The sequence below is a fragment of the Cydia fagiglandana genome, chromosome 20 (genome assembly GCF_963556715.1).
Source record: "Cydia fagiglandana chromosome 20, ilCydFagi1.1, whole genome shotgun sequence".
Classification (NCBI taxonomy): Eukaryota; Metazoa; Arthropoda; class Insecta; order Lepidoptera; family Tortricidae; genus Cydia; species Cydia fagiglandana.
The window spans coordinates 13,840,813-13,863,418 of NC_085951.1; the positions used below are offsets into that span (position 1 = coordinate 13,840,813).

At 39.6% G+C, this 22,606-nt stretch overlaps 1 protein-coding gene across 1 annotated transcript in view; it reads right to left on the reverse strand.

Annotated features, from left to right (window-relative positions):
• Positions 1-22,606, reverse strand: part of LOC134674898 (titin-like) — a 150,582-nt gene that overhangs the window by 8,893 nt on the left and 119,083 nt on the right. Inside the window, exons 12-18 of the mRNA XM_063533054.1 lie at positions 18,629-18,788; positions 17,778-17,982; positions 4,371-4,590; positions 3,195-3,313; positions 2,235-2,520; positions 1,239-1,392; positions 555-725 (exon numbers count right to left, since the gene is read on the reverse strand). Of these exons, the coding sequence (XP_063389124.1) occupies positions 555-725; positions 1,239-1,392; positions 2,235-2,520; positions 3,195-3,313; positions 4,371-4,590; positions 17,778-17,982; positions 18,629-18,788 (1,315 nt within the window). The remainder of the gene's footprint in view (positions 1-554; positions 726-1,238; positions 1,393-2,234; positions 2,521-3,194; positions 3,314-4,370; positions 4,591-17,777; positions 17,983-18,628; positions 18,789-22,606) is intronic.

The window sequence follows — 22,606 nt, forward strand, 5'->3', positions numbered from 1 at the left end:
TCAGTATGGAGCCAAAATTCAGTACACCTAAAATAACTTTTGACTGTAAAAACATTGTGCCTTTTCGCAATATTGGTTGATTGATGCCAAAGTTAAATATTGTTCAGTATGGCCAATATATTTAAAAGTAGAGCGTTAACAATCACGTAAATAAATTCTACGTTCATATGTATTACTGAATCGCGATTAGAAAGGGATTGAGATAGCTGTCAATCCATATTGATTTTGACGTAAGTGTATGGAAATCTGTTATTTCTAATCCCTTTCTGATCGCGGCATGATTAATATATGATATGAGAAGTGTCCTAAAAACAGAGGTATTTTTTAAGAAAAAAACCCATTGCACATTCTAATTTACTGCCTCCGCTACTCGAAGGTCGTCTGGAAGAGATCGCTGCTAAGCGATAAGTCCGCCTATTGTTACCTCTATCCAATAGTCTTACTAAGTGGGGCTCCCATACAACAAACGTGACTAAAGTGCTGTGTTTTTGCGTAATGGCACGAAACCATTCGTGCGCGAGTCCGACTCGCACTTGTCCGGTTGGTGTACCGACCTTGGGTTTGACGCTGGGCGGAACGGGCTGGTTGTTTTTGAGCAGGCTGATCTCGATCATGTTGAGCACCACGTCGCGGACCGTGAGCGGCGGCGCGCCGGGGCCGTTGCGCAGCAGCGCGGGCGCCGGCGCCGCCGGGGGGGCCGGCGCCGCCGCGGGGGGAGGGACCTGCTGGGAGACAAAATACTTCGTTAGTTATAAAGCTATGGAATGCTTTCTTAAATACCATATTCACTATACCATACCCATACCATATTCTTAGACATGCATTAAGTTGTATTTGACCTAGACTCGAGATGACAATTTTAAAAAAATCGAAAAAATAAATAAGAATTGTTTAAATTAATTTCTAAGCGATTATTGGCCACTTACTATTTGACAGCTTACTTAAATCAAACAACACGAAAATTTTGGTTCTCAAAGTTCACACGTATCAAGCATTTTCGTCGCTTTAAGTTTTTCGAAGCACACTTCGCACTTTATTCCTTAACTGTTATTATTTAACTTTTCGAAACCCCTCTCCTGCAAGCGCCGCCCCAACTCCCCAAAAAAAGTTCTCGCTTCCGTGCACCAGCACCCAGAGGTCTCCACGGCAAGGATAACAAACAAGAAGTAACATAAATTCGATCAGGATATGTATATACTTATCATTATCATAAACAAAAAAAAGTAAAATGAATGTACCTTAGCCTGCGGCGCGTCGTTCTCCTCGTCGGCCGTCTCCGTGGCGCTGGAGTCGTACTCGTCGCGCCGCGGCCGCGCCGGCGCCGGCTCGGGCGGCGGCGGCGGCCGAGGGCTCTCCGCGCTCGCCGTGTCCGTGTCGCCCGAACTGAGGACGCTGTACAATACACAATACACTATTTATTTACACGCTGTACAATACACAATACAGTATTTAATTTGATGAACTTTAGAATCTCGTTTCGGTAACAGTGAGCGGTTGTAGAGTCATATGTAGAGCGAGATGGTATTTTAGTATAGGGTTCATTATAGTCGTAAAGAGGCCGCTATATAGCATGTAATGGGAGGAAAAGCAAGTCAAGGGTGTAGGAGACGGTGGAGAAAGATTCTGATTAGTCTTTAAGTGCCTGATACAATGTACCTATAAAAAATATTGTCGGAAAATAATGAGAGAGAGAATTACAATTGATAAAACACCCATCACTTTTTAACGTCACGCGATTGAAAGTGACGAATCCTATCTTTATCTCCCTGTCAAGTGCGACCATCATATCCGTACTGCTTAAATGTCTTTACAGTACATATGGTCCTATTTTCCCGCACTAGTGCGTAAAACAGCACTTTTCGTGCGATGACAAAAGTTTAAAGGGCCATATGTACTGTAAAACGTTGTACGATACACGTGCGAATAGGTAATTCGCAACTCGTATCGATTTAAAACACTCCCTTCGGTCGTGTTTTAATTTATCGCCACTCGATCCGAATTTCCTCTTTTCTGCACTTGTATCGTAAATAACTATTTCGTCATTAATCACCACCAGATATGATTTAATAAATCGTCACTACTTTGAAAAAATCTCGTATCTCGCATTGCTATACTCAAAGTTAAAACGCAGTAACTCTGTATGCATCCCATACATAGTTTATCACATCTTTCTTTTGATTGTCAGAAGATACGAGTTTATTCAAAATAGTCACGAAATAGCAAACCAAACATACCTATCATCGGTATCGCTGCCCTTCGGCGGCGGTCGCTCCGCCACTAAAGCGTCTAGCTGCAGCTTTTTCCGATACGTGAAGTAGAAGGCCTTGAAGCTGGCCGGCGTCTTCCCACTGCCAGCCGCCATCTTCTCCCAGGACGTCCCGTGTTCTCGGAGCAGGGTCCTGAATCTGGACGCCTCCTCTTCGGTCGGGTCCGGGGTTGGGTGCTCGCCGACCGTCTCCAGCCAGCGGGTGATTTTCTTGAAGCAGCTGAGACAGCATTTGCTGAGGTCGCTTGGGATGTCTGTAGGAAGAATTGTTTTGTGAGAAAGGAAGTTACTATACGTCAAGTATTTAGGCTGTAATCTGTTAAATGAGGTACAGCAAAAAAGAGTAGAAATTAAAAGTGGCAACACTGTAGTGTCGTCCTTTTCGAAACAATTTATATAAGAAAACGGGACGACGCTACAGTCTTGCCACTTTTTAATTTCTTTTTTTGCCAAGCTGTACTAAGGAAGTCAGGTATTCCGCTGAATATAAAAAAGGGTTCTTTTAATGATTGATGACATAAGTGACGAATCTAAGCTGAAAAATTATAGTTTGCTAATTTAGACGGGTTGGGTTGGGTAAAAGAAATTTAACCCTTTACCAGGCTGACAATTCAGAAATGACAATCAAATTTCAGTTTTATTCATCAAGAATAGAACACGTTTGAAGTGCCGTATATGGGAAATATATATCCCTTAGCGCCACTTGCACCATCCCACTCATCCGAGGTTTAGCGGTTAAACCGTTAACTCAGCGTCAAGTTGTACTGGTAACCATGGTAACTCCAGGTTTAACCGGTTAACCCCGGGCTAGTGGGATGGTGCAAGTGGCCCTTAGTCTGGTAAAGTGTTTAATATGACATAGAGAGTGTATGAAAACTAACAGTTTCTTCGGAAGACCGTCAAAAGAACAAAGAAACAATCAACATACTCCATTCATCGAGAAGAGGTTTCTTGACTTCAGGCGAGAGGTCGTGCCACTTGGGCGGCAGGTGCCGGAGTCGCTTCGCGCGCACCTTCGGCCCGTGGCACGACGGACACCATGTGTACCTGCCGACAATATAATCATGGTTTAGTTTAAATCATAAATCATTTATTTTTCGTGATAAACTTAGTGTACATACAAAAGTAACATGCAAGGCTTTTAATACAAACATAATTACAAATTGTTTACCACGAAATGGGCTCGCCTCAGCATAATGCTTAGTTTACATTTTACTGGTATCGTCTTGGGTCGTCCCATTCGTCAAGTTCTTAAATTAGTCCTATTCTGCTTTTGTCACTCATTCTACATTAAAAGCCACCGACGATTGTGACGAATGTAGAATAAGTGACGAAAGCAGAACAGGACTAATTTAAGAACTTGACGAAAAACGAATGGGACGACCCAAGACGATACCATTTTACTTAGGTATTCAAGTGAGACTAACGCCTGACCTGAATGCAGAGGGGTCTTTAAGGATTAGTATCCTTGAGACCTCTGCGAAATAGCTAGTACTCCACAAGTTTTGCGCTGACTGTTAGTGCCAAGTTTTACGTCGAGACCGGGTCGGCTGTTTGAACAACGCCATTAGAGCAGAGGTGAAGTGAACGCGAGGATACGAGTAACTCTTTACGCCAGCATATGACATCTAAGTTTCTTCAGAGTGCGAAGAATGCCACAGGCACTGACAGTATATTATCAGACAACAATGAACCCAATCAAACAACAGGTACTACTAGACGGTTTCCAATATTTAGACGCCGCTGAAGCATGGAACCCTCAAATATCTGTTAGCCCTTGGATAGATCGCAGTGTCATCAGAGGCCAAGGTCTTGGAGACAACTCATCATCATCATCATCAAGTCGCCCATTGCTGACCATATGCCTCTCTTCGTGTACGCCACTTATCCCGGTCCTGGGCTAGTTTCATCCAAAGTGTCCTTCTTTCGAATGTCATCCACCCAACGAGCCAACGGACGCCAGGCGCTTCTTTCATCCGAAAGCGGCCATCATTCCGTCAACAATTTTGCCCACCTGCCATCACTCAGCCTGGCAACATATCCCGCCCAACCCCATTTAAGCTTGGTGATGACGTCACCCTGGAGATAACTCAATACAGCTCACCTGCAGCGGACGCACCTCGTGTGGCAAGCGTCGCACACCCGACTGCCCGCCGCGTCCTCCCTTAGCCCGTAGAACAGCGCCCGGGAACGCGACACGGCGCGCGTGGCGCCGGCAGCGCCGCACACGGCACACGCTGCTGGCGTCGGCGTTGGTGTCGGCGTCGGCGTCGGCGTTGACGCCGCCGCCGGCGTTGACGGCGTGCTGATGCGCTCGATCACGGCTGGAGACAATAGAGAAACTACAATTAGAACAGTTTTAGTAGAAAGACAGAGAGCGAGTTGTGTTTTGATTTGTTGTCGTCACTGAGACAAGGAATGACTGGAGAATTATGTCTCTAAATAAGATATACAGGGTGGGAAGATAAGTCGGGCCCTGGAGGGAAACTACCTTAAATCCTTAAGCTGGCTCATTTTACTTAAAGGAGACATTCCTTTATTTTTAAAAAGAAACAAAACTGCATTCAAAGATTTTCTAAAACTCGCTTGCCTCGCCCGGGACTCGAACCGACTAAAAATTCTAAAAAATAAAAACTCGCAATTTTATTCTACTAGTCGATGCAGTTACTGTTAATGATAACATTTCTCTAAGAAACATTAGGTCTTACACTCGTCTGTCGTACAAAATATCCATAAAATCTAATATTTAGTACTTAAGATTTTTTTACACAAGCCAAATTGAAGAAAAAAAGAAAAATACTTTGAATGCAGTTTTGTTTCTTTTTAAAAATAAAGGAATGTCTCCTTTAAGTAAAATGAGCCAGCTTAAGGATTAAAGGTAGTTTCCCTCCAGGGCCCGACTTATCTTTCCACCCTGTACAGGTAAGGAAATTCACGAATTATAATTTAGTGTAGTAAATAAAGGTAGTGGACCCCGCAGTAATTCCTCAGCCAGAAAAAGCTTTACAGTATGATAAAGTATCAATAAATAAAAAGTATTGTATAAATTTCCATAGAATAATAATAATAGTATTTAAGTAAATACCTAAAGTCTTAAATCGTTAATATCTTTTTACGGAAAATTGCTCCGTTTAAACTTTCTTCTCCGGACATGTTCATGTAACGTATTGCAACAATATATGAAATATCAAAAAAAAATCCCCGCAGAAATACCAATATTAACAAAATATAATTTTTAGGCGTGGCTTGGACCGGAAAATTGCTCAGTCTATTTTTTTCACTGGAATGCCATTTTATTGCCGATTTATACATACAAATTGAAAATCTAAAAAAATTACCATGTAACTATACTTTTTTTCAGAAATTGCCTTTTTACTCGCTGTGGAAAATTTCTCTATCCATTTTATTTATTGAATTAAGTTCACAGTTTTCTTTCCATTCAACTATAAAAACATCCAAAAAAATAACGAGCGTATTCAAAACTAAACATATCGGGAGCAGTGTATAGGGAGCGGGGTTTACAAGGGATGACAGTTCTTTTGGATATTTTGGATTTAAGTATATACGTGACTACTTAGTATATATTTAAAAAGAAATCAGGCTGAGAAATTTTCCACTCTCAGTTTTTTATAGTTCTAAAATACATAAACTTGGGTATGCATTTTTTTTTGGATTTTCTTACCCACTACGCCAAATTATATTCTAAGATCATATAAGAAGGAAAAAATGGCAGAGCAATATTCCGATGAAAATGAGCGCCAAAATAGGAATTATCGTAAAAAAAATATTCTCATGTTTGACAAAAGTTTTAGATTTTTTTCTAGTATCACATACTGATACAAATAACTCATTTGGTAAAATAATTTTGGACGGAGGAATTACTCGGTTCAATATATAAACAGATTTGTACTTTTACGTATAAATACCTAACTTAGGAGTGGTTTTTTTTTTTGATATTTATATGTTAGTTTCGGCTCATACTATACAATAACCAAGCAAAATTTCATCGACTGAGAAATTAATGCATGGGTCTCCATACAACAACTTGCTTCGTTTACTACATTAATTAATGATTATACAATTTTAAATATAAAAGAGAGTATCGCTTTGAAATTTTCTGATTTTAAGAAATATGAATGTATGTATGTACCTATGTATGCAGGGTAAATCGTCAATTACTGGCCACTGTTTAATAACTAGCCACCTTATACTAATATGAATTCTGTTTATAAGTGAATATAATTAATTTTTAGTACGTATAAGGTGGCCGGTAATTGACAAACTACCCTATATGTTGTACTGTACAATTGCCCGCTGCTGCTGATGTTAAAACTACTAATACTTTCCACATAATAAAACTCGCTTGATTAATATTTAATTACTAATGATCTGTTTTCAACAACATTACCGCTAATCCCCTGATTAATAAATTTAATAAAACACTGTTTTTACTTCACGGGATATATTAAATACCGGTTAAACCTCGTGCTCGGCCGATAATCGGGCCGGTATAAATAATGTGAGCTAAGCTCTGTTAATCTGCTTTGGCTTGCAAATTGCGCGCAGAGCAGCGCGGCGCGGCCTGGTTCCCAGTTACCACACCGAGCGATTCAAACTAACCAGTATAAAACGACTTGTGTTTACTTTTACAATCTTTTATTTAACTTGGCCTGTAAGCCACTTGCACCATCCCACTAACCCAACCAGGGCCGTGTTGCATAATAAACTACAACTAATATTACAAGCGGAACTCCTGTTCTAATAAGTGGAATTAGAGTTCCGCTTGTAATATTAGTTGTAGTTTATGATGCAACAGGGCCCAGGGGCCCGTTTCTCAAAAGCTTGTAACTTGTAATTGTAATACCATCGAGCTGTGCCCTGTTTATCAAAAGCTTGTAACTTGTAATACAAGTGGAAGTCCCTTTCTAACAAAAGCTGTCAAAAAGGGACTTCCACTTGTATTACAAGTTACAAGCTTTTGATAAACGGACCACTGATCTGATGATTAAGACGTTACGGGAAGTAGCCATAGGAACTCTGTCATTAAACGACGGAACCTAATTGCGTTTGGAGTTTTTAGAATTGTCTCGATGAGTATTAATTGCATGTGTTAAGAGAAGTACCTATTAGAGTCAGCGAGAAAAGCTTGTAGATACCAAAATTGAAATTAATTACAGTTAATGATATCGTTAAAATCGTTAACCACTGGATATATGGACACCCTATTTTTATTGAAGGAAAATACTTTGTCGGGGATCAACAATTTGACATTGTCAAATTGACAGTTTATTGCTTATTGGCCTTCTCTTTATATAGGATTCAACTCATTGAACATTTGTCAAATTCCCCCCAATATGTTCACTTATGGTGTTTCTATGAGGCGAACGCTTGTTGCTTTGTGGGTGTTGCAACAGCAGCCGTGAATATTGCATGGCCTGCCCGTCCGGCTGATTCTGATTTACGGATTAAGCCAGATTTGTTTGTACATTATCGAACGTACATTGTTACCTGCACTGCACAACTAACCTACTGAAATTGTCGTTGTTTTAATCCTTAGCGAGCTTTTCTGTGAGGTGAATGTATATTAGGCATAATAAGCAAATTTTGCTATAGAACCGACCCAAGCTGTTTCGTATGTTTCACGTAGTTACTTTGGCCAAGGATTTAAATCCACCTTTATAATGACGCCCGACTTAAAAAAAAGTATATAACATCAATTGTCTAAAATACTTACTAGAAATTATCAACGTGATACAGTTAAAATCGCAAATCCTAGTAAATTGACGGCCGAAGCAGTGCGAGTACTTTGACGTGCAATATTGTATTCCGGCTGTCCGGTCCGGTTTAGATTAACGGATTATTTATTTATTTAATATTATTTTACATTTACATACATACATATTTCTACCATAGTCTATGTAAACCGGTTGTCTCAAAAGCGAAATAAAAATCGATCACTCAATAAAAATGTTGGCCCCTCTGTGAGCTACGGTAACAGACACATGCAGATATAATCGAAGGATTTGCGTCCGGTATAAAAAAAACTTTGTTAAAAGTTCCATACTGTTACATTTTATCTAACTGACAAACTGTGAGATGCGTCTGGTGACCAGAGGGCTGGCAGCTACTTCGGCAGGAGACTAAGTCTGGCCATCCAACGAGGTAACGCTGACAGTCTACTGGGCACCATAGCTCATGACAGCGACCTAGGGAGCATTTTTAATTTTTTAATTTTATTTATTTGTTTATTTATCAGTCTATTTATAAGATTATTTTAAGTTTTATATTGCATGTAGTTTAGTTTTATTATTGTTTAGTTTGTATTTTTATGTCCCAATACTGACAAAATGTTGTAGAGAAATGATTATAAACCTGTTTCTTCATCCAACTAAATAATCCGTTTTTCCTTAGAAAACGCTTGCAAGCGTCTCTCCAAACCACGTTATGGACAAAGTTAACATCCCAACTATCCCAACACGGTAATTGGCGCTAAACTCGGTCTGTTGAAGTTGCAATATTAACTCGGTGATAATTAACTTCGCCGACAACTGGCTTCATTATGCGCCGCGCGCCGCAAGGGTTAGATGTAATTATTAGTGTCCGACCGAAACATGTTTTTTTGCCGAAACAGAAACCGAATGTTCGGCTTTGGCTCTAGTTTCGGCCGAAACCGAAACTTTTGTAGATTTGTTAAAATCGTTGAGAAAATGTCATAAAACCCCTTTTATACACATATTATGGGGCTGTCAACACCCAATATCCTTGAAATTTATGTTACTTAAGCAGTTTTTTAAGAAAATTACTAGAGTTAGACCAAGATAATTCTGTAACGATTTTGATAACACACGCAGTGCAAATGTTCTATGAAATTATGACGTATAAATAACATTTGCACTAGTTGCACTGCATATGCTATCAAAATCATTGCAGAATTTTCTTGGTTTAACTCTATTCATTCACCAGTCAAGCTAACATGTAGATACAGGGTCAACCAAAAACGCGAGCGCGATATTTTTTGTTGACAATATCGCAAGGCCGGGTACCAATCTTCACCTGGGCCTAAAAGTCCGAAGTGCCCCAGTGAGGCGAACTTTCATGCAAAGTCAAAGCCGTGCTTCATGCTTCAGGATAAGTAGTTGAGCACAGACTCCAACCAATGTCCATTGTATTAAAAAGCGAGACCGCAGGCCGAGCATGGCGCAGCGAGGCCAAAGGCTAAGCTGAAGTAGAGGACATGTGGAACACAAACCAATAGTAAATTGAGGTAAAATCACTCATTCACTCCGAAACAATTAGACAGTGTGTGCGTTATAGGTATTGACAGCCTCTTAAGACTGCGTCGACCGTCCAGTGGCGCCCCCATTAGTGGAATTGTGTTTTACAATAAACCAATTAATTTCTGTACCTAATATACATGAATCTGTATAATATGTAGGTATTAATATTGTTGTCCTACTTATTCCCCAACTTTTGGTCATATTCCGAAGTACCATTTCGTAAGTTTCGGCCCGGCCGAAAGGTTCGGCCGTTTTTTGGCCGAAACCGAAACTACAGCCGAAAAATGATTTTTGGCCGAAACTGGCCGAAACCGAAACAGAACCTTCGGTCGGACACTAGTAATTATGTATTTAATTTTGTTCGTTCTACCACTATTGCTCTGTTGTTTGGCTAAATATTAAGCTTCCAGACGATTAAATTTTTCGCCAATCTGATTAATTTGTCCGTCTCGCTTCGTGTTGTTGTCGCTTGCCATGTCTCTGCAGAGTTAGTTTAGAACACTGTTAAGAAAACGACGGTTGGTAACCCAACTGCTATTATTTTGCATTTCTACTCATAAAGCTACGTATGTGTCACGACATATTTGTGCACGTTTACTGTCACTATTTGACGCCGACTGTACTCGCAGTAAAACAGCTCAATTAGTGAATCCGAGTGATCTGTGTACAAGTTGTAATTGCCCGCTCCGCAAACTCCCGTATTGATCTTACGAGCGGGTCTAGGTATTATGCGGTCTAGGTATTATGAGCGTTTATCAAGTTGGGCTGGCGGTGCAGTTTACCCACTTTAGCTTTGTGAAATGCATACAATATTTTGAACAACTGTAAAGTTTTTGTAAGTAGTTGAATAAATAAAATCGATAGCTTAAGTAGACAGACAGACGTAGTCACACTGCACCGTAAGGCTTAATTCTTAGAGTTGTTGCTTGAAAAGCTTGAAAAACAACCCAATTCAATTGTTCAAAGGCTAACTGGAAGAGATCCCTTAAAGGGATAAGTTCGCCTTTGGACTAATGACGAATGTTATTTTTCCTGTTTTGTTTTGATTTTTGTACAATAAAGTGATTTACTACTACTACTACTACTACTAAAAAAGTGAAATATGGAAGGAAGTCTCACGGGCTGGCAATATTCTTGAGAAAATGCAATATACTTATACAAGCTACACAATACAAACATGGTAGATATTATTTTTAATAGCATAACGAACGATAAGTAAATAAATTACACACATAGGCAAAAATAATATGAGAAATTGATAGATTTTAAATTGACGCTGATATTCTGAATAATACGCGAGATTTTTGAGTTGACTGCCACCTCTCTAAAGGGGCCCACTGATTAACAGTCCGCCGGACGGTATCGGCCTGTCAGTTAGAACAAAATTTTGACAGTTCCGAACAACTGACAAGTCGTTACCGTCCGGCGGACTGTTAATCAGTGGGTCCCTTAAAGCGCGATACAAAGATAAATAAAAGTTCACGTAACAAGCAGATAGTCAAATGATCCCTAGATGTCGCTGTTTGCAAGTCGTTAAACTGTCGCGCTCGGCTGGCCGCAAACAGCGACACGCCGCGCCGGGACGGTGGGGAGCCAATTTTACAACGCAAACACTCAAGACCAATCATTTCATTGGGTTATGTTTGCATAAGTATTTGTTTGTATTACGAATGTGAAATTATAGGTGATTAAAATACAGTTTTAGGGTAAAAATAAAGCTAGGCATAAACAACATTATTGTCTTTTTTTTCTACAGGTTAAGGATCGTCTACACCGCTGTTTAAAGACGTTGACGCAACAAAATGTAAGACAAAAACGCAACGCATAAGACACGTGATTGCGTACGTAGTACCACAGAATAGATAATAGTACTAGGTACAGAAGACTCACTCTCTAACAAAACGCGTCTGTTACGATCAGCACAGATATGGCCGCTAGTTGGCGACAGCGCCACGCGCGGCTTATGGCTTTCCCCGAAATTGGGGTGGAACGGATGTACTTTTAGCTACCTGTAGCAAAGTGACGAAATCGCGGAGTCAGCCACGCCTGGTAGTACGTATATGCGCGTGTTGGCGCTTGACTATTCAAATTACATCTGCCTGCTACATACTTAACTATTTCCTCGTGTATCACACCCACTATCTGAAAAACATCCACCATTTTGTCTACGCGCTTCTCACATCAACTCTTCTTGCAATTTTATTAATCGAATAGGGCGATTAACTCCTGGGCATTTCAGCTTTTTTATTATCATCATAATTTAAGAGGCTGGCTCTTGTCGGCGGAGTAGACGCCAGTGTTCGCGGTCTTCGGCCAAGTAATTTAGGTCCATGTAAGACACAACTTTAGTCTTGAACTTGGTCACTTTTTATTTGGCGTAGGACATCTATTTTAGTTTATAACTTAAAAAGATTTAAGTATACAAGACACAACAACAGACAGACAGATTTAGGTATACAAGAGTATACCTAAGTAAAGATTTAAAATGCAAAATGTCTATTGAATCCTGTGAGTTTTAGTCTAATATTTGTACCTAAATAAATAGTACTAACAGCCAATGAACAGCATTTTTAGGGCAAACGAAACACGTCACAAACCCCAATTACCCCGTAAGCACTTGAACAAAGCGGTTAATTGTCCAAATGGATGATTTGCTATTCCGTGTACGGCCCGGGATTACGGTGACGGGATTAAGGCCCGGATCAGCGATACATCGCCGCTTTTTGACGTTTTTTACGTAATGGATATTACGTTGTGCGTCTTTGTTTGATTGAAATTGTCTACGGGTTGCATTATTAAATAATCTTGCATTTATAAACGGGGGGCATAAACAGTGATCGTGAAATAATTACCATTGCAAAAGGTGTGTGGTGTGTAAATTTTGTCAATTCATGGGATGACAGCTATAGTCAGACCGTAAAAAGTCTGCAGCGATTTTGATAGCCCACGCAGTGCAAGTGTCATTTTAAAAGTCAAACTTCTATGAAATTATGACGTATACATATCACTTACACTGCGTGGGCTATCAAATCCGCTGCAGACTTTGTTTGGTGCGACTTTACCTGATATTACGCAGACTGTCAAATGTGGTTACATGGCGGCTGTTTTTGAGATACTTAAATCTTGAGTGACTGAAAGACTTGATGCTGTAGATAGTGTAGATAAGTTCACAGAGTTGATCATATGAATAAAGACAATTTTCACGACATTTTAGAGAAAAAAGAGGAAATACGAAATATTAACTAAAAACGTAAAATCTCTTTATCATAATAAAATCATATCATAACCCATCCGTTAAAAGACCAAATGGTTTTTAGATTGCCTTCAATAAAGTATCTAAGGACAGATTTCAACGATATTTAATAACAAAACGACGGCTAGAATACAAATGTAATCAGAAAGCTCCTTGAATTGCATGTAAAATTATAAATGAATGTATTCCAACAAAAGATCTGTAGTATCTGTACCGCGCAAACACTTAATTCACTTAGGGCGTCCCGCGGGATGTTGGCTCGGCTTAGCACATCCGCGGCCGCGGCGTTTAGACATTTACAATTACAGGTACAGTCAGCAGCTCAAGTTGCTAAGCGGGCCACGTGTTCAAAATGATCTTGACACGACTTTCATCATCATCATCTCAGCCATAAGACGTCCACTGCTGAACATAGGCCTCCCCCTTTTGGGGGGTGAATGCCATAATCGCCACGCTTGGCAGGCAGGTTGGCGATCGCAGTCGAGTACACCGAATTTGAGGGACGCTGCTGCCCGTCCACCGGTGGTCTTGGACGTAGTTTAAGGCCATACCCGGGTCCGGGACGCGACTTTATTGTTATAGAATATAATAAAAGATGCTATATTCAAAAAATCTTAATTTAAACGTAACTAATAACACTAACACAGATATGGTTATAAAGCGTTCCTGAAATGGTCTCCACTCAGCTCAAGGAACCTTTGAGGAAGGAATTTTGATTAGGATTACGGGAAAAAAAACCCGAAAGAGTTTTCATTATAGTTCGTTTTTTAGCATTGGAAAAATACTACTAGTCTTTTAATTGAAAAAAGCTTTTTGAAAATCAGTAACTATTACTTATGAAAGCAAAATAATGTAAATAATCGTATATGATTCATAATTGTTACATATTTGCCGTGATTTATTTTTCAAAAGTGTTTTTGAATATAAATTCACGTCAAGATTGTTTACCTTTTATCTAATGCTAAAAAAAACGAACGTACGAAAGTCGTAAACTTCACATCACTACCAAACGTCTCTCAGGAATATGAAGGGAAAAAATCTTGATTCAATTTGTGATAAGAGAAAAAATGTAGGTATAGTAAAATAAATACGGAGTCGGTCCGTGTGTAAAATATTCATGCGCTGTCGCGATTCTTTGCGAAGGACAACGTTTAAACAATTCGCGGGGCCCCGGGGACTCTGAGATACGAGTATGCGAGGGATAGCCATATTATATCATTCATATCAGAAATAAATAGAACTTTTACAGGGCGTATCTACCTCAAAGACAGGCGAAAAATCACAACTATAAAAACGACAAAAAACGTAAATACCCCTAGCTAAATTTCAACAATACACCAATAACAATTCATATTCAAAACATCATGTTTTCCTCTCAAACATCACCAGTTAAATCAACTTCGGCCCCCTCGCCGCTGTGAGGTCCCTAGGGGCCGAATCTGAAGATTGGTCCCGTTTTAATCGGGATATAGACTAACAATCAACTTTTATTTGCCTGATTGTCCCCTGGGTCCCCTTGCGTATTGGGGTATGAATTAACTAACACGTATTTTTGTGAAAAAATACCTAACATCTGACCTATAGGGTTGTATTTTGGCGAGTTTGACTTCCTTTCTGACTATAATTAATATAAATAAGAATAACTATTGCTAGAGCCGTACTTAGAACCCTTGGTGCCGTGACCAGGATACCAACACATCCCTAGCCATCCCTATAAAAGGCTCAGGCAACGACTTCCGTTCGCAGTCCGCTGTCGGCTGCGGCCGGAGCATGTTGTCGCTGTACCGCGCGTGGCTGGGGCCGAGCCCGTGCGTGGCGCGCCCCGCGCCGCCGCCCGGCGCGCACCGCCCCGTGCCGCGCCGCGCCCGAGCGCCTTCCCCGGTCACACCGCAACCACCATCCCCGTCATCGACAACCTCTAGCGAGTTAGACGTCGAACGCATCGAACCAGAGATAGACGACAAGCGGTCATCTAACACGGTCTTGGACATCGCTTCTTGCGACGGCCCCGTACGATTCAGTCGCGTTCTAAACACAGCCTGGAGAGAATCATCCCCTGATCGCAACTGGCCGTGTCGGCATCGTAAGACGCGGACGACCATCCAGTACTACCCGTGCAAGACGTGCGGCTCTAAGTTCCCAAGTTACTACTTTGTGCATAAGCACAGGAAGAGATGCCACGCCGAGGAGGTGGCAGCCGTGAATCTGGCCGGCGAACCAGAGCCGTCGACTTCTGGTGTTAACTAGGATTAATAGATTGACGAACCCGACTACATCACAAAATTTTCAAAATTCAAGATTCTGAAGTGTTTGTCGTTTTGAGACTGGAGTTATTCAGCGAAACACTAATATTATTAAGAAGGATTATCGAAAATAAATTGTTGTTTTTGGTTGGTTGCCAAGATCTCGTCAAAAGTGGTCACATGTGGACGCAAAAATGCAAAGTTATTATGATGTTCTCCACGGAAAACGATATTTACACAATAGAGTGTTGACAAAAGCAACATTTTAAACATAGACTTCGAGTGGACTTTAAGATCTGGTACGACAAGTTGCTAAATTTCAAAGATTAGTTCAAACAGTAAAGCACCAAAAAATCTGCATTTTTCAAAATGGAAAAAGAAGTCTCTAATAGAAAAGCGTCGACAAGGCACCTATTTAAGCCGCTTAAACGCCGGACTATTAATGTTTAAGTTGTAGAAATACTACATTTTCAAGATGTCGACTTGTCAGTTTTCTTTTGCAAGTGTTTTAGTGCCAAAAAGAAATGTTTAAAAGTGACAGTGGTCGGGTGATAGTTTCTCAATTCTCTAGTGTACAGTCGGCATCAGATATATCGGAGCGGCCAAGGTGTTCACAATATCTGAACATGCACTCTAACGCCCTGACAATAGAGGCGAGTTCAGATATTTGTGAGCGCCTTAGCCGCTACAATGTATCTGATGGCGAGTTAAGGAAACATATCAGTATTCGCGTGTGATGAAACGAGCTTATTTTACGGGCCATAGGTTAAATTGATTTATTGTAACTGTTAAATATATGTTTAAATGACATTGCGTTGTTTTATTCTATTCGCTTAGCTTTCGTTTTTAGGGTTCCGTACCCGAAGGGTAAAAACGGGACCCTATTACTAAGACTCCTCTGTCCGTCTGTCTGTCTGTCACCAGGCTGGACGTCATGAATCGTGATAGCTAGACAGTTAAAATTTTTACAGATGATGTATTTCTGTTCCTGCTATAACAACAAATACTAAAAAACAGAATAAAATAAATATTTAAGTACCCATACAAAAAACGTGATTTGTAAATTGTGAAATTACCGCACTAGGGTGCTAATTAGCACCATATGTACGGAAAAATGTATTAATTATTGTCTCTGTAGGAGTTTGTTTGTTGATTGTTTAACGTTAATCCCTTATATAAAAGTTAATTACCATAACTAAATACTAATTTACTAAATACTAATATTAAAATAAAAGTAATCAAACGCCTGGATTCCCGCGTCAATATCAAGTTTGCGTAAAAAGCGAGATAATTAGCGAGTATATTAATTAATCCCGCCGCGTTTCATTACGGCAAAGCAAACGAACCGCTAATTTGTTGGTTTACTTCACAAGTTTGCTCACGAAATGTTTGAAATTACGTAGAAACAGTCGCCTAACAAAAAGGTACTATAGTTCGTAATTTTTAGCATTAGAAAAAAGTAAAAAATCTTAACGTACCCTTTTATTTTCGCCTAACAAAAAGGTACTATAGTTTGTTTTTTTAGCATTAGAAAAAAAGTAAACAATATCGACGTGTCTTTTTATTGTAAAGCACTTATGAAAAATAACTGACGGCTACGACATGTAACAATTATGAATCATATACGATTATTTACATTCTTTTACTTTCATAAGTAATAGTTACTGATATTTAAAAAGGGTTTTTCAAAAGACACGTCAAGATCGCCTAGTCTTTTTCTAATGCTAAAAAAACGAACTACTATACTTGGAACGAGGGTTGCCAGATCAAAAGGCGCTATTATTGGGAAAAAATTCGGGATTTTTTCGGGATTTTGGAACGAAGTCGGGAAAAAAAGCATTTAAATTTAAGTATAACAGTATTTAAAACAACGATATTTTACATTATTGGCACTACGCTCGACGACAGTTCCGAATTTGAAATTATTATTTTATAGAGTGAAGCTGTTTTTCGGGACATTTTTCACTTCGTCGGGAATCGGGAACACATGCTTAAAAATCGGGAGAAAGAACCCGGCGACGTGTCGCGACACGACTGGTTTCTATGTATTTATATTTTCTATATACAACGTTGTTTCCATACTCAAAGCCTGCCGAGTAGTGTAGGTTTGATCGGTAAAGAAGGTTTTAATAACAATAGATTTGAGCTATTACATTATTTAATATTGCACATGTCGGACACGTGTCTCATTTATTTAGTTTGCTATAATTATAAATTTTGCTTTCTCAATTCATAGTTCACTATATATATCGAATCCGTAAAAAAATAAACAAACTATGAGACCCTCTTAACAAATAAACGTGTTTGTAATAAAGGCGGGGGTCCGAAACCGAGAGCTTCGCAGTGAACCCCATCCCCAGAATATATATCGGTTTCTGGTAGCTAAACAACCTTTGTTCATTTTTGTCTCTTTCTAACAGAAATATCAAAATTACAGATACAAACGATTATCAACGGTTTGTTAGATTTGACAGACGTTTATGAAAACAGATGTAGTGAATAAGCCTTTACCATCCTATTTTCACGGAAACGCACGAACGTGTTATGCTATTTTAGTCAGTCGCAGTACAAAAGTACAATGATAAAATGATAAATACGAACGTTTCCGAGAAAATACGATGTCAGGATTGTTCACTATGTATATCTGTAACGCCTAACGTCATTAGAAACGTAAAAAAAGTCGCCACGTGAAAACGCTATTTTGGGGAATATTATTAAAAAATGGCTACATTTCCTACCTGTCTCCGGCGTCGCCGCCGGCTGTGTCGGCGTCGGCGTCGGCGGTTGCGCCGGTTGCGGCGTCGGCGGCGCGGCGGACGGCGCGGCGGGCGGCGTCGGCGCGACCGTCGGCGGCGGCGTCGGTGCGGGCGTCACCGTCACCGTCGGCGAGGGGGCGGGCGAGGATGTCGTCGTTGTTAACGTTGTTGGGGGCGTTGAGGAGGTCTGTTGAGAGGCATGTAACATGAGAATACTGTTATCGTCTTCGTTTACCGCGATAGTTACTCATGAAATAAAAGTATTGGAACGGATTACATCGCGTATATCGAATTCATCCCGGTTCAATTGCGGTATGAATTGAATATACGCGTAATGAAGGATTCAAGTGTTAACGCCCAAGACGAAATAATTTTGATACCAACTGAAATAAATGTCATATACTAAGAAAAAATGACCAAGGCCTCCAGTTTTTTTTTTTTTTTTTTTTTCTTAGTATATGACATTTATTTCAGTTTATAATTTATATAGTAGTGTTTCTACTTGATAAAAACAAATTAAAATATTTCCTGGAAAATAATTTAATTTGTTCAAATACTTCATTGTAATTTTGATACCGTGTGACACATAGGTACTGATTTTCACATCAACTATGAGAAAATTGTTATGTTCCGAAATATGTAATATTTGACCAAAAAAAATTGTATGCAAGAAAGAAAAATCGTGTCTTAGAACAGAAAAGTACACATTTGTTCCCTTCTAGCATGGAAGAAAAGTGCCACTTTGATCCCTCCTAGCGGGGAAGAAAAAGCCCTTTTTCGAATAGGTGATGTGAAAAATATAGTACATAAATGGTTTATAAAATAAAACTGACCGTTTGCGTCTGCTCAGGCTGCGGGGGCGGCGTCGGCGAGGGCGGCGCGGGGCTGCCGGCGGGCGCGGCGCCGCCCGCCGTCGCCGCGGCCGGCGCGGGCGGCGCCGACGACGCCGGCGGCGGCGAGGGGGGGAGCGGCGGCGTGCGGGTGATCTCCGTGCTGTCGAACAAAAATAACGTTAATGTATGTAGTATTAACTTAACAATTTAAATTTTATTTTTGAATACTTTGTATTTTTGATTGACGTGTAAATGAGATGTACATTTATCAATAAATCATCTGAAATCTGAATGCAAATACTAGGTATCGTCTTGGGTCGTCCCATTCGTTTTTCGTCAAGTTCTTAAATTAGTCCTATTCTGCTTTCGTCACTCATTCTACATTGAAAGCCACCGACGATTGTGACCAATGTAGCATGAGTGACGAAAGCAGAATAGGACTAATTTAAGAACTTGACGAAAAACGTATGGGACGACCCAAGACGATACCAAATACTCGAATTATTTCTGAAGAATATAACTTACGACCCTTTGAACGACACGCCTATTACATACAACGCGCGATTGTTAACCTTATCGAAATACCAGGCAACCTGCAGTCCGTCTGTATCGGCCCTAAGTGGTTAATCAAAACCAAAATATTACTTTGCTAATCTACGAAAAGATAACTTGCTACTCAGTCAAACAATGTTTTCGCGGATTACCAAAGTAATATTTTGGTTTAGATTAATATGGATTTCCGCAAAGTAACGCCTGATTCTATTTCCTAAGAATCCTAAGTGATAGCTGATTATTTATTTTATGATGTTAGTATGAAACAGAACATTGATTACAATAATAAATCACAGCCAAACCCGCGCGCCTCGCTAGTCTGCCGTAATGAATGATTAAGGGGCGCTGCGCAAACGCGCCACGGCAAACATCATTAGCGGGATCCGCCACTCTTTTAATTACCCCTCCCCCGGGTAGGGGGGATTGGGATTTTAGGCTGATATCTAGTGGATTAACAGGATGATAGATTTTTTTCAACTTTAACCTTCTCTAAGATAAAATGCAGATTTATTTCGTATCAAATATCTTCCATGAAAATGGCTTAAAAGATGCTTTGACGAAAAAACTAAAATTCTTTACTAAAGTTTTTCAGAATAACGAGCTACTAGGAGAAAAAAGAATTCCCAAAAATTTTCATAAGTTTTTCGCACTGTTCCGTTATGAAATTTATTTAAAAATGGACTCCTTTCTTGGATCGAAAGAGAGATTAATTCTGGGCATAAAAACTTCCAAATATAAAAAAAAATATGTGAACATTTTTTTAAACGGCCCAAAAACCTGATATATGGGAAAACTAGCCCATTTTGCCCATTTTTAATGAATCCATTCGTTAAACACTTCACTACCTAACTTTAGGGCCAAAAGGTGAAGCTTAGCATAATAAAGATTTTAATTTTATCCTCGCAATATAATATGCTGAACGGGCACCGCCAATCAACGCGGAGTATTTGAACATCATTAAAATCTGACCAATTAACAAGTAACAACGTAATCACGGGGGTGAACCCAATCAAATTAATCCCGAGAATTGGGGTTCCGTGGTATGGGAGATGGAACCATCTGTTAATTTTCATATTTTGTTTTTTTGCTTGCTGTTTTTGGACAAATAACTCTAAATGCACAAGAGACTCAAAATCGGCGTATCGCGATGGTAATGTTTGCAAAATTCTTAGCGAGTATGATCTATTTCCACAAAAGTCTGCCTAGTAACATTGCCCACACTGTTAATTAAACTGTCCATCGGTGGACCTTATGCCTTTTATAATAAGGTCCAGCTATGGACAGATAACAGTGTTGCTGTTTGTAGGAAAGTGGTCACTTATAGGTTTCCAGTATTGGGCGTTGTGTTATAATTATAATTATAAGCCTGTCCGATTTCTATGATCAAGATCGCCATAGATTTACTATGGCGAACTTGATCTTAGATTTTAGCAAGTCTCGATATTAGAAAATGTTCCCGCTTACTTCTAAGAATGAATAGTGTGTAAGGATTCTAAGATCCGTCCGTTCTTCAGTTTGATATTTAATTAAAGTTAGCTAATCTTAGTTTTAACTTTATTCTACGTTCGAATAAACTATCACTATGTCCACAAATCAATAAAACTACGTAAAATACCAAGCAATAACGAAACAGACATAAAAACGGCCAGAAACCCGCACCGCAACGATTCTTGTTTAGATTTTTCCGCAAACACGGCGCCATCTTTCTAATTGCATTAATTAAAGCGATCGACCGACAAGCAAACAGACGTTTTTTGCCGATTCCAAACTTGGATTGACTGCGACGCATTTCTGTTTGAACAGTTTTTGAAGGCTGAATTTGTAGGTTTGGATCCTGGTGCGCGGGGAAAAAAATGTAACGTACCCACTGTCTTTATGGAATGCTGTCATATTTTTAGAACAGTAAGGTGTAAATCTAAAAAATACGGGGACATATCTTTTCACCACACCAGCTTGGAAAGGCTTACTTTGCACTTCAAAACCTGATAGCAAAGTTGCATTTTATTCACATGTGAGGAAAAGTAATCAAATGCTAATTTTGAGTTGTTTTCTTATGTTTGCTGGTAGAATTTACTTTTAAATTATGATTTTGGATGATAACTATTTAATACCATTCATTTGGATTTGATTAGGTTTGATTTTGTTTGATATTTTACATTTAATATTTTGCTTCAGGCTGGCGTGGTGAAAAATGTTGTGTTTCACTCGGGGGCAAATATTGTTTAACCTTCGTGCTTTGAAACCCTCGCAACGCTCAAGATTCCATTTTTCGAACCACTCGCTACGCGCGTGGTTCAATGTTGGAATCTTTCGCTTGCTCGGGTATCAATATTAGCACGAGCGGTTAAATAACAACTTTGCCCCCTTGTAAAACAAATAACTATTTTCGTTTACTTAGCGCAAAAAAAGTTTTAACCAATCTAAACTGAAAACGAATGTCAACTTTGGTACAGTCTCACTAAAACTTAAGCTTGAAGTTTTCTTTAAGTTTCATGCAAAAAGGCTGAACGTTATGAGTTAAAATGTGGCACACTGGTAGTTTATAATATAACCTAGGTCATCAGTTATCAATTAGGCATTTTAGCCCATTAGGTACCTAGAGGGTAAAACGAGAGATGTAAGATTTGCGCGGTCTATGTTACGGACAAAAGCTATTACATTTTGTATAATATTAAGAAGATAATTTATCAGGCATCACTTACTTTCCATGTACAGTCAGCAGCAGACGTTGCTATGCGGGCGAGGTGTTCAAAATGAGCTTGACGCGACTTTATTGTTAAAAGAATAAGAGCGTGTCAAAGTAATATTGAACACCTCGCCGCTTAGCAACTTCTGCTGCTGACTGTACACAGACCTAACAGAGGAAAAAGCTTGTTAACATAAGATCGTCAAAGATGTGTGTATCGCGTGTTGACAATTACTCCTCTGATTACTTATATTTGCGCGCCCCGCCCGGGGGAACGCGTTTGATTCCTGATATTAATAAATAAAAAACAAACTTGATTTGTCTTGGGACTTGAGTGAATACAGAAAATAAAATGGAGATTTTGCGAAGAAACTAAAAGAGCGTATAGGTTACATACATACATATAATCACGCCTATTTCCCGGAGGGGTAGGGGGCTGTCCATAAATTACGTCACCGATTTTTGACCCCCCCCCCCTAAAATCATCCAAAAATCATGCTTCGGATGACCCCTTTTCCTCCTACGTCATTTACTTTGGTGCATAAAGTACTTAATGATACTTATGTGTTAAAGTTATAGAACTGGACGTAACGAATCGCTAATCAATCTGTCACACTTATATGGAAGAATGATAGAGAGACTACCGTTTCGTTTGCTACGGCCTATGGCGCAAACGATTGGCATCTTGGCTAGGCCCTCTGCTAACATATGTATCGATACTATCGATTTTACATGCCACG